General features: G+C 33.6%; 1 protein-coding gene across 1 annotated transcript; it reads right to left on the bottom strand.

Annotated features, from left to right (window-relative positions):
• Nucleotides 1–8191: 8191 nt before the first annotated feature.
• Nucleotides 8192–9889, bottom strand: LOC130723465 (probable UDP-glucosyl transferase 73B6). The gene has a single exon (XM_057574537.1). The coding sequence runs from the start codon at nt 9746–9748 to the stop codon at nt 8303–8305; it is 1446 nt and encodes a 481-aa protein (XP_057430520.1). The 5' UTR covers nt 9749–9889; the 3' UTR covers nt 8192–8302.
• Between the last annotated feature and the right edge of the window lie 2750 nt (nt 9890–12639).

Here is a 12639-nt window from a genome sequence, read left to right as displayed (position 1 = left end):
TAAATGTACCCTGCTTATTGGTAAAAACTAAAATAGATCATGATTGAAATAGATGCAACATAAACCATTTTCTCCAGGCTATTTTAACCATCAATTTCCTGATCATTTAAATGCTAGAAAGCCAAAACAACTATTGTATTTTTGAAGTAAATGGCTTAGAAAGCTGCCCAATCGCCACATGGAAAATGGAACATTAAACTTTGAAAAATCAGGCACAATGCTGCAATAGACAGAAGGACAGACAAAAGCCTGCTCATATTTCACTTCACACTAATAAAATACAACAACAAATAAAGTGAATTAGGATTTGTACATACCAATAGACCTTGACATTGCAAGAACACCAAATATGCGATGACCATTCCATTGTATCACCTTGCCTCCAGCTGCCTCAATTCTAGCATATTCATCTTCTCGATTAGGCTACCATTTCACAATCAGACATCAGATTCTAATCAGTAAACCTATTTTCAAAGGGGATGCAAAACTGTAATTGGAGGTGACTTACTTTATGATCAGCAGATAATGTTATGGGTTTCTTTGCCACGATATAGAATTGCTCTTGAATCACCACAGTTTGAAATTATGATATGAGATGAACAGACAACAACAACAACAGCAGTGGGTCCAACAATTTCTGGGGCAACAGGTTCACTATTAATAAGAGACCCATGTCAGTGTCCATTGAAGATCTTAAGCTTAGTTCCACATCGGATGAAGGATGAGGAGGGTGACCTACTTCGAAATCCACGTCTTTCATCGCTGCTTTCTTCAGAATGGGGATGAGAGGCGAGGGTTGAGATGGCCGTGAATGGAGGGGCTCGCGGCGAGGGTTGAGATGGCCGTGAACAGCGCAATTGATTAAAGAGGAGGAGGAAGAGCATTAGGTTTAGCTGTTAAGGAGAAATAAGGTAAGGAGAAAATCAGGGCACATGTGGCAAGTAGGGCCAATGAGGAAGAGCCACGTGTAAAAAATTAAGAAAATTAAGTGAGAATTAATCTCAGAGCGACACGTCATTAACTTAGCCTGTGGGAGCGACACGTCATGCTAGAAGTTGTTCTTTTCTAATATATAATATTGATAATATTGATATTGATATTGATATTGATATTGATTGATATTGATATCAATATCAATATATATCAGAAAATAAGAACTTCCATCAGGCTGATTTAGTGACGTGTCATTCTCACGTTAATTCTTAGTGACGTGTCATTCTCATGTTATTTCTCATAAAAAAAAATTCCACGTGTCATTCTCAGGTTAATTGCCATAAAAAAGTACATTTTTAAATTTTAGATTTGATTAGGATTTAGGTTGTTTATTTCTTAATTTTATCTTAATTTATTTTTAGAGTATTAATTAATTTAAAACAAATCTTGAAACCGTTTTTATTATCTCTTTAAATTAGGAAAAGTCTCAAGCCTAATTTATTACATATTTACAAGAATCCCGTGATTTCTCATTTTATTTTTTCTCATGATCCACAATATAAAAAAAATGTAATGTTGAGGCTGATTTCTCCTTTTATTCTTTCTCATTATCTACAATATAAAAATAAAATATGTGTTGAGATTATAATTCATTAAAATGTTAAAAGATTTTTCCTAATTATCTAAGACACTGCATCTGCTATCTCTTCCCATATATATCAATATATATTAGAAAAGAATTAGATAGCTTATCTTCTGTTAACACGTGTTCCCTAATTTTAAAACAAATCTTGAAACCAAATTTTAAAAGATTTTCCCTAATTATCTAAGATTTACCTAGATTACTCCTTACTAAATATATTTCATCATGATTTAAATAGGCTATTAATATGTTTAATTATTTTGGGGAATTAAAGCCGTTATTATTTGATGGTACGGGGAAGATTACAATATTTGATTGGTTTCCAAATGTTTTAGAAAATGAAAGGTTTTAATAATCATTCCATAAATAAGAAATTATTATAGAAAAAAATGGAGAAAGAGGTATTTGAAAGAAGGGATAAGGGAGAGAGAGCAATGAAATTGGGGGAGAAAAAGAGATAATTAAGGGAGAATTAATGGGAAAAGAGGATAGGACATATTGGGAACAACTTAAAAAAAAACATAAATAACTTAGAATTTAAAAAATAATAATTGAAAACGAACTCGCATAATCACGTTCATGATTAATTGATGTATCAAATACAATAGACATATTATCTGTGCAACGCACGGGAAAAAAAACACTAGTTGATATTGATTTCAAAGTCTTATCAATGTAGTATATTATCCGAACACATTACATTAGCCCGTAAAAAACCGTGATACTCCTACAACTTCTTTTTCATATTAGTTAAAAAAAAAATCATCTTTTCACATTTTTTATGGGATATTTTTTTCACATTGAAATCAAATAGTTTGTTATTATGTATATAAAAAATGTTTAGGTGAATTTAGTAACAGTTTAAAAAATCTACAAAAATATTAGAGCGGTAAAAATAGTTTATTACTTAATATATTATAATATTTATTAAAAAAATATTATTTGATTAGATACGGTTTAACTCGGTTCAACCCCGTCGAACTTTAAACCTTAATTAGTGCCTTCGACCGGTTGAATGACCGGTCCGGTTCTGCAAACATTGATTATTAGAGTGAGATTTTCTTTGTGTGTATTATTAGTCATTATATGTTTATCTTCCAAGTAAACTATTAAGGGTATATAAAAAAATTAATAATGCGAGTTTAAATAAAAGGATTGTAACGAAAGATCAAGAGGACGAAACCATAATAATAAATAATTGTGCATCTGCAAATAAAAATAATCACATTTTTTTTCGAAATGAAAGATAATCATTATCATGAAAACTTACAATTTATGTTTTCATGTATCTAAAATTAATTTTATTCTTTAAATTTAACCCATAAATTATTATTTATAATATACAAATTACACAAATTTTAAAAATTCACATAATAACGAAATAAATATCCCAATTCATGCACGAGTCACATACTAGAAACAGTAAAAGATACTACATCACGAAAAAATATTTTTTAAAAAATGATTATGCTACAACCGAACAATGTGTTCTTCTTTATCCAAATAATTCTTTAAATTAAAATGATTGACTCAAAAATCAAAATGATTGTACTTTATAAAATACAAAAAACATTCATGACGAAATAACAAATTTTCTTTTCTTATATAATTTTTCTTTTAATCCTTAAATTATCTTTTAATAATCATACAAAATAACATATATTTTAAAAACAAATCACGTGATAAACTATAATGAACTCGATGCACGGGTAAAATACTAGTAGATAGATAGATATAGATATAGATATAGATATAGATAGATTTGTATATTAAAAATTAATTATAAAAAATCGATTTTATTTAAATACTAGTACTTTGACCGTGCGATGCACGAGGAATATTATTTTTGTTTTTTTTAATGATTTTTTAAAATATGTTATTTTTTAAAAGATATTTTATGGATTAGAGAAAAAAATTATTTTAAATATAAGAAATATAAATTTGAAAGTTTTTTTTTGTAATGAATGTTTGTTTTTTGTTTTGTTTTTTGAGTTTCTATTTTTGGTTTTTATCTTTTGTCGTTGTTTTCTAGATGCTCGATTGAAGTAGGTAACCTTGTTGTTGATTACCTAAAAACATATCTTTTTTGTTACGCCTAGTGGATCAGTAAGAACAGATTACCTTTAGTCGGGAGTTGTACGTACTCCACTACCCATTCGATAATCTTACATAGTGGAGCATCAAGAAAATAAGATTCAAAATAAACTATTAAAATGGAAACAAATAAGTGAATGCAAACAATAGAGAAATGAAATTAGTCATTATCTTTGACTCATGCAAAATCTCAAATGTGACGGGAACAATGAAGTAGTCATGACAAGTATGAACTTTTACTTTATTGTCTATGTAATATGATTATGTCTATATATAATGTCAAGGGTGTGGATACTTTAATTGTAATTATGTGATATGTGCATTGCAAAGAAGAGCTTAAAATGTAAATCATTTTAAAGAAGGGACCGGAAGCCAAGAGTCAAATTAAATTTAAATAAACTAATAATAATATTATCACCAATTTTTTTTTTGTCTTTTACTCATTTACAACCATACCGTTTTTAATATAATATATATAGTATATAATTGAAAAAATCTACATGGAACAAAATAAGGAGAAAAAAGAGGAGACTCTTGAGTTTTTTTTTATTACATGGAGGAATAAAGCCCAAAAGACTCTTGAGTTTTTAGTAGGGTAGTTTAGGAATTGAGCATACATAATTAGTAAAATATTCATGAAATGGTTTTTACATCGGAAAGATAAATTACACCCTCCAGGGATTGATCCCTAAACCTCCCTCACCCAACCTACATGTTCCCTAACTCTTACCATTTGAGTTATCATTTGAGGACAGATGATTTATTATTAAGGATGAGAATTTCATATTTTTAATATAATCATCAATGTGTGTGTGAGATATTGTATTTACACGATCAATAAACGCATTAATGCTGCTTTGGCCTCGCAACAAACCCACATGTAGCTATACCCCTGCCATGATTGTGAGGAAACTTGTCATATTAACACCTGAATGCTACTTCTATCTGTCATTTAAGTTGATTTACAATGTGCTTATGTTGGGCTAACTGAATCATTAGATAATATCTTAAAAGGTGAGATAGAATGAGCTTATGCATTCTGCCTTAAACAACAAAAGAACAAAGATTTTGCAGCTAAACTCACTTGGTACCTAAAAAAAAAAACGAAAATTAGCAATTTTTTTAAGGGATAAATTTTGCTACATTGAACACGTCAACTTCCTTCGTCTGACCATTCAAACATTTCTTTAGATCTTTTATCAAGTGATTCCAGTTATTATCACCTCATCAATTTCTGGATGCTTAGGAAACAATTTAGGAATTAAAATGAGTGCTAAAAGGAGGAAAAAGGAAACCACATCTACAATCTACCTTTAAGTTTTCTTTCTTTGATTTTGTTTGGTTACCCCTTTTGAATCTGGTCCAAAAATTAAAGAAGCATGTTCTTTTTTTATTATTTAGAAACTTATGAGCAGCTACAGGTCTTCCTTCCATGCATAATCTGTTCCTTGAGACCATGAGGGTGATTGCATTGACTTACTTATCTCTCCTACTATTGGTTGTAATGTTGTTCCAATTCCAAAACTCCTCCACTGCACATTGTTTTGTGAATTTTCAATACATTGAAACTGGGTCTATGTCAATTTTAGTCCTTCTCAAGCTAAAGAAGGTTTCAGACAAAACACAGGTGAAGGTGGTGAATATGTTCAGCATGATGAAAAAAGGAAAATCTACACGGGTCCTCTAATCATTTGCATAAGAGATAAGTGGACATTTAAATTGACAACATATGCATTAAACATTGTATAGAGAACTACAATCGGTACTATTTCAGCCTCTTCTCAAAGACAAAATTTAGACTTTTTGCTACTAATAGAAACCTGTCATTACAAAATTGATTAAAAAATACATATAACCTCACTTTCCTCCAAATTTGCTCTACTATGATGCAGTTTCAAATGGGACATGTTTGACTCTCCTCCTATTCTTCTAATGTGATAATTAGTGTCTCAATCATGCCATAGTTATTACCAAACTCATCACACAGTGCCCTTCAGTTAGTTGATAACTCAGCAGAATATTTTGCTCAGTGTGTAAAAGATTAATAACTCCATTTCCAAGTTAGAAAATATACCAACACAAGAGAGTTTGTCTGCAAGAAAAACATAAATGAGTCTGTGTATAACAAAAAACATAAAGCTAAAAATACCAATACATAAATTTGAGTTATAAAATGAATTAAAGCAGTGACAACACTTAAATCCCATGTTTTTTGCATAAATAAATTACATACTTACTGTAACAATCTGCGAGGAAATTCCTCAGCAATCACCCCCAAAGATAACTGCAGCATTGAGGTTAAAAACATAAATAGTGAAAAGAATAATTCTAATAAACCACCCAAATGTGATACGTGTATAACTAATAAGTGTAAAAGTTACCAATTTAATAGGGAAAGGGTGGTGGGGGAATAAAACTTACACCAAGACACCAGTTACAATTGAAGCCACAAAGGTGCCCAAAATAGCAATGTCACTATTGCTCCCAAATTTGAGAATGGTTTATGTGAAAAGCCTCATTGCCAGACCCTGCTAAGTCAAAAGCCTTATCCTAAAAAACTAAGTTTAAGTCAAACAAAGAGAAATCTATGGAGGGGAGTTACAGGTGAGAGACATAAGTTAGAATAAGTAAACTCAGGAGTCTAGGAAACACACATGATGGGTAAGCTGATAAAGCTGATCAGATAAATGAAAATACCTCTACTATAATGAGCAATAAATTTAATTTAATCAAAAAAATCAAATTTAATGAGATAAACTCTGCTTTGATTAATATGTTTTACTCAAATTTGGATGTTTTCCCTATTTTTCATGAAACTTTATATCAGGCGAAAAAATAATGAAAATGAGCTCATAAATCAGCAGCACATGATTTAGACTCAAAAGGGTACTTAGTACATAATTATTCCCTCTTACAGAAAGTTTAGGGTGCTTAACAACTTTTGAGGTACTGGTCTGGCAAACTGATTGTTATTTGATATTCCTGTGCAAGAAAATGCGCAAGTTTGCTCTACCCTGTCGAGTTGACCGACGAAACCATAGGCTTATAAGGAATGACCACATACTTTCCATGTTGAAAAATAACATAACAGATCAATGGTTTATAGAACCATACTATAAACATAAATATAAACCCATTCTAGGATGCAATCAATATTTATAACTAATTGAAATAAAATATACATGTAATGGAGCTTTAATACCTAATAAGATAAGTTTACATACGCCACAGTTACTTTTGTTGACCAAAACCCCCTTTGGAACAACAGCATCAAAGGAAAATGTTGGAGAAATTAGGATTGAGAAGAATGAAATCATCATCATCGGTTAATGATGATTATTCAGTGTTTTGCTAATAAAATCAAATAAAAATAAGATGACAGGTAAAGAAAAAAACACTATAACTATGCGATGAGTTATGGAATTTTTCTCACTATTGTGATTACTCAATACAGGGACCCAATAACTTGAAATTACCTACCCAAACAAAAAATTTAGAGACATCAATGAAAAAAGGTAGCAATTACGAAACATCAATGAAAAAATAGATAAATGGCAGCGGAATCCAATCTTGCTTCCATTCTTCAGCGGAATCCAACATGCTATAAACTAAAATTAGTATCCCGTGCATCGCACGGGTAAAAGTACTAGTAAAATATAAGAAAAGAGACTCACATTATTAAATTAGGAACAAATTGAATGATTTATAAGTTGGAGAGTTACAATCATAATTGCTTTAAAGTTTTTGGGTTAAGCTTTCTCATCTAGGCTTCCTCCTCAAAGGTAAAAAAAATTGATCTTTTTATTTCTTTATGCGTTTTTCAATTCTATATTTCAACCCTTTTTGTTTTTCTCTCCCTCGATCAATTGATATCAAGTATAAAGTCAATCATTCAAATAATGGCAAATTAATTTTATTTTCTTTAAAAAATTAATTATACATGCATCATTTAAAACCCCATGTTTATAAAATTAATTAATTATACATGCATCATAAGAGAGACTTTTTGATGAATATATGAAATGGATATTGGGTACATGATATAAGTTATAACTCTTATTTCGACATTATTTTACATCCCAAGTATACCAACACCTTGAAGCCTCTTTATAATCTGCAGGGTACTCTGAATGAATTACTTTGAAAGCCTTATTCCTAGACTGTTGTATATTTGTGGTGTTGTTTTATTGAATGTTCATCTTTATTAATTTCTTAATTTCATCAAGTAAAAATCTCTACAAATAGTGCTTTTAGCAGGTTAAATATGTCTATATAAACTAAAAAATCGATTCATTCATGTCTCAAACACAAGAACAATATTCGCCAAAAACACTATAGTTCTATATGTGTTTTAAGTTGCAGGTTATAAAAACTTGAGAACACACTTTGTTTAAGGAAAATGGTCAATACGCACCTCTCCACCTTTATAGAAGAGAGATTAAGAGATATGATGTGTAATGTGATAAGAAAAAATATGAAATATAGAAAGAAAAACAAGTAGATATGAAATGAAAGATAAAGTGAGATGTGAATATATCATTATTTATTTAAAATAAATTAGACATGTATGCAGTACTTCACTAATCACCATTTGGTAAAATAACCCATTATTATTCCAACAAAAACAACACATTAATGAAGTGGTGGCATAGAGCTAGAGACAGAGTTAGAGTCTCTCAATGTTTTGAGATGAGCAATCAACGCCGTCAAGTTCTGGTAGGATGAGCCCCCTGGTTGAACAGCGGCATTAGCCAAGTTCCCCAGCTCATGAACACGGCGTCTGATTTGCTCCGCTTCCTCACCACCGCCCATCAACCTCCTAACAGCCTTCTCAATCTTATCTCTGCTGATGACCACCCTCTCCCTCTCCCTCCTCCCACCACCCATGCTCCACTCCTCCGCACCCACCTCCACCCCAACCCCCCGCACCTCCGTCATCAGCTTCTCCGTGTAAAACTGGTCCCCCAGCACCGGCCATGTGATGATCGGAACCCCCGCGCTAACCGCCTCCAACGCCGAGTTCGAACCACAGTGCGTCAAGAACGCGCCCACAGAAGGGTGGCCGAGGATCAGCAGCTGCGGTGCCCACCCCCTCAAGATCATCCCCTTCTCTTCAAACCCCTCCGGCAACCACTTCTCCTTCTCCTCCTCCTCCTCCTCCTCCTTCCCTCTCTTCTCCGCCGGAACCACCCACACGAACTCCACGCTGGACGCTTCAATCCCACACGCCATCTCGTGAAGCTGTTCGTTGGAGAAACTACACATGCTTCCGAAGCAAACGTAGAGGACCGAGCTGGGTTTCTTGGTGCTCAGCCAACTCAACAACTCATCCGTGCTCACCACACTCTTTTCATGACCTCTCTCTGCTTTTTCCTTAGCGGTCCCGCGTACCAGAGATGCGGGGCCAAGGAGCCAAGCCTTGTGGCCGCCGGTGGTTCTCTCATAGTGTTTGACGTACTCATGTCCGTCGAGCTCCACGAAGCTGTTGATTAACACGCCATGGCTTTTCAGCTCCTTCCTCAGCAGCGGCTCCACACATGCGGTCAACGCCTCTGGCGGGGAGGCGTTGAGCGCGATGTCACCGTGAGGCAGGCCGCTAATGAGGAAAGAGGAGGATCCTCTCTTTGCTCTCATGGCGCATAGAGCAAAGAGAGGGGAGGGGTTGAAGGATAGTCTTGGGATATGAAGCTCAGTTGTGAGGTCATCGATCCATGGGAAGCAGTAGTCGGCGACGACGCAATCGGCCGGGTGGTGCTCCATGAAGAGTTGGATGGGTTCTCGGAGTAGTTTGATGCCTTGGTGGACCTTGAAGGTGGTTTGGAGGTCTGCCGAGGAGGAGAAGCTTTCGATGCCGTCCGGGAGGCCAACTTGGCGGGAGGGGAAAGGAACGGTGTGGAGGTGGAGGTTAGGGAGGGAGGAGTCGATGGTGGTGGTATTGGAGGGAGTGGTGATGATGGTAACATGTTGGCCGCGGGAGGCAAAGAGTATGGCTATGTCACACAGAGGGATCATGTGCCCGGCTGCAAGGTATGGTATGAAGTAAAGTTTCAGTGGCCTTTGTTCACTTTCAACATCCATAGCTACTGTAGTTGTGGCCAACACAAAATCGATATTACTTTTCTCTTCAACCTTTGATTAATTTGTGTGTATTTATAGATCAATGTTGTCAAAAGGTTTACATGTAAATGAGTTTAGCTACCCATAGTTTTGAAATGGACTAATTACATTTAAAATAAGTTTTTTAAGATAAATATATAGTATTTTTTTTGGTACTTTGATAAATATATAGTATTGGTGTTATCTGAAATATTCAAGCTTAATCTCTTTTACGTGAAGAAGTTTCAAATTTAGAATCTTTCAATGGGGTCCATATTACGTTCTCAGTTTACCTTTAAGTATTGACTAGTACTTTCCACTCATGCGCTGCACGGCGAAGTTTGCTGTTGTAATAAACATATCATCAATTTATTCTAATATAATATAAATTTTGGGATGATGAATTGTAATCTAATGAGAATTAAGTTCCTTCATGTATGGCTATGAGATTCAGTACATATGTTTTTGCATGATTTAAGATTGAACAATTCCCCTGCATTGTGTGTTGCTTGAGTCATGTCTACATTGTTTGTTGATATTATACTACTAGTAATGATATATACACACCTCATTTGTTATACACTTCATTTTTACCTATTTTTATTTCTATCTCTCTCCTCTCATCATTTATCATATTTTATACTTTCTCTCTCTTACTTTTTTTTTTTCTTTCTATCTCTCTCATCCTCCACCTCTTTCCACCTCAAAGATGAGGTGTGGACAAATAATTATCCATTATACTACTGCAACTCCAACAAAAACTCAAAAGGTTATTGTACACTCCACATTCATACATTCCACATTCATATATTATACTACTGCTATTCTACCAAAATCATATATTTTGACTATATATGATTGTACAGAAGAAGAGATTTCAAAGTTTCTTTACAAAAATCAGGGATAGCATATGAGTTGGGTCATTTTATCCGTGCGCTGTACGGCGAAAATTGATTATGTATTTCTAGGGTTTGTTATAAAATAATAATTTTAAAACCCTTGAGTTTTTTACCCGTGCGCTGCACGATGAAAATTGATTATATATTTCTTTCATTGGCAATAGTTTGATTTCAAAATTGAAAATAAAAACTTATGATTGTAACTTCGAATATGAAAAGAAATTTTGTTGGACCGAAAATTCAATTTACCCAATTGAAACAACACATTTTAATTGAAACTCAATTGAATTTAATAAAAGCATAATATTACAGCAATAAGGACATTCGGTTACAACATCATTTCAGTTGCTTGTTTTCACTCCCTGAATTCAATTCCATGGTTCCTGCAACAATATGCAAAATGGTTAATAATGAGAAAGATTAGTACAGTAGACTAATTTCTATGCGCATAATACACACAAATTAATATATAGTTAATGCATTAAAGGTTCTTTCCTTTTAAAAGAGTCTCTTGAAACTATTTCCTTATCCTACCCAACGTAACTTTGATAACTATTAGGGATTGTCTAAATTATCTATGTTATAAGTATAATTGGGCAAAAGGCCTCCCTCTCAAAATAAGAGGGACATCGCCGGTACATTGAGTGTTTGAGCTAGTTTTAATTATAGATATATATAATATTAAAATATTAAATGGTTGAGATTGAATCATTGAAAAGATTAAGTATCCATTTTTTAATCTTATTTTTTTTATCTCTAAAGATTGAAATATACATTAAGAATAATTTTATAATCTCACCTTAAAAAGTAGCTAGGGTATGCACTTGTGCCCTCTAAATTTTAGAGGCACCATAGCCATCGCCGTATAATTGGGTGTGCGTAAATAACTTTAGTGAAAATGATTCGTGAACATCACATGGTGTCAAACACTCATGATTTAATTTATGGGGTTAAAAATCAATTTGTGGCAATTCACAACCCTCACAAACCAAAGATGTTTGGGTATTTACTATAATTCAGTGTACACTAATCATTAGTGTAACTTTACCCATCTTTTGAGTAATAATTTCACATTTACAATCGTCTGCTAAATTATTGTACCTTATATTATAAATTATAATAATGTTCATGATCCATATACAACTCTGAATTATATACTCCAATTTCGTTTTCACCATTTGTCTTATTCTTATTTCTTTCTATTTTATCTTCCTGTCAGGAATCTATATAGCAGTTAACGCCCCCCACCCCCCTAATTATTATTCAATATAAAATCTATTCATAAGTTCAATATTCCAATGCCCAGCGGGAGAGTGCATGTGATGCATGTGATGTGAGAGTTCACACATATAGAATGGTCAACTTTGCTTCTTCCTTGTATTAAGTGTCAATATAAATCTATTCATAAGTTCAATATTCCAATGCCCAGCGGGAGAGTGCATGTGATGCATGTGATGTGAGAGTTCACACATATAGAATGGTCAACTTTGCTTCTTCCTTGTATTAAGTGGCAGATCCAAAGTTGAATTCATTATGCTCCAACTCCAACATATATGACCATAACATATATAAGCTGAAATATTCAAGGTTAGTTGTTGGTTTACTTACCCATCTTATGTGTAAATAAGTTCATCTTTTGAGAAATATTTAGATGATATTGAACCGGGCGAGCCCTATAGGGGCAACGCCCGGGGTCGCCCGCCAGATGGCGGGTGCTTGGCCACTTCGTAGGGCCTGGGTGCGGCCCAAGTGGTATAAATAGGTAGCGGTTATTTATTGTAAGGGCTTTTGACTCATTTGCTAAATAAACAAGTGAAATTCAGAGAATCTCTCCTCCGACTCTCTCTTCTTCTCTCCGTCTTCAAGCATTCATCCCTCCCTCTAGGCACTGCTAGTACTTTTGACCCGTGCGATGCACGGGGAATATTCATTTTTGTTTTTTTTAATGATTTTTTAAATATGTTATTTTTTAAA

Source organism: Lotus japonicus, chromosome 6 (genome assembly GCF_012489685.1).
Source record: "Lotus japonicus ecotype B-129 chromosome 6, LjGifu_v1.2".
NCBI lineage: Eukaryota > Viridiplantae > Streptophyta > Magnoliopsida > Fabales > Fabaceae > Lotus > Lotus japonicus.
The sequence above is the reverse complement of the archived record's forward strand: the minus strand, read 5'-3'. Positions and strand labels throughout refer to the sequence as shown.

Coding starts and splice junctions, on each gene's coding strand:
- LOC130723465 (XM_057574537.1), bottom strand. CDS start 9,748: ATGGATGTTGAAAGTGAACAAAGGCCACTGAAACTTTACTTCATACCA.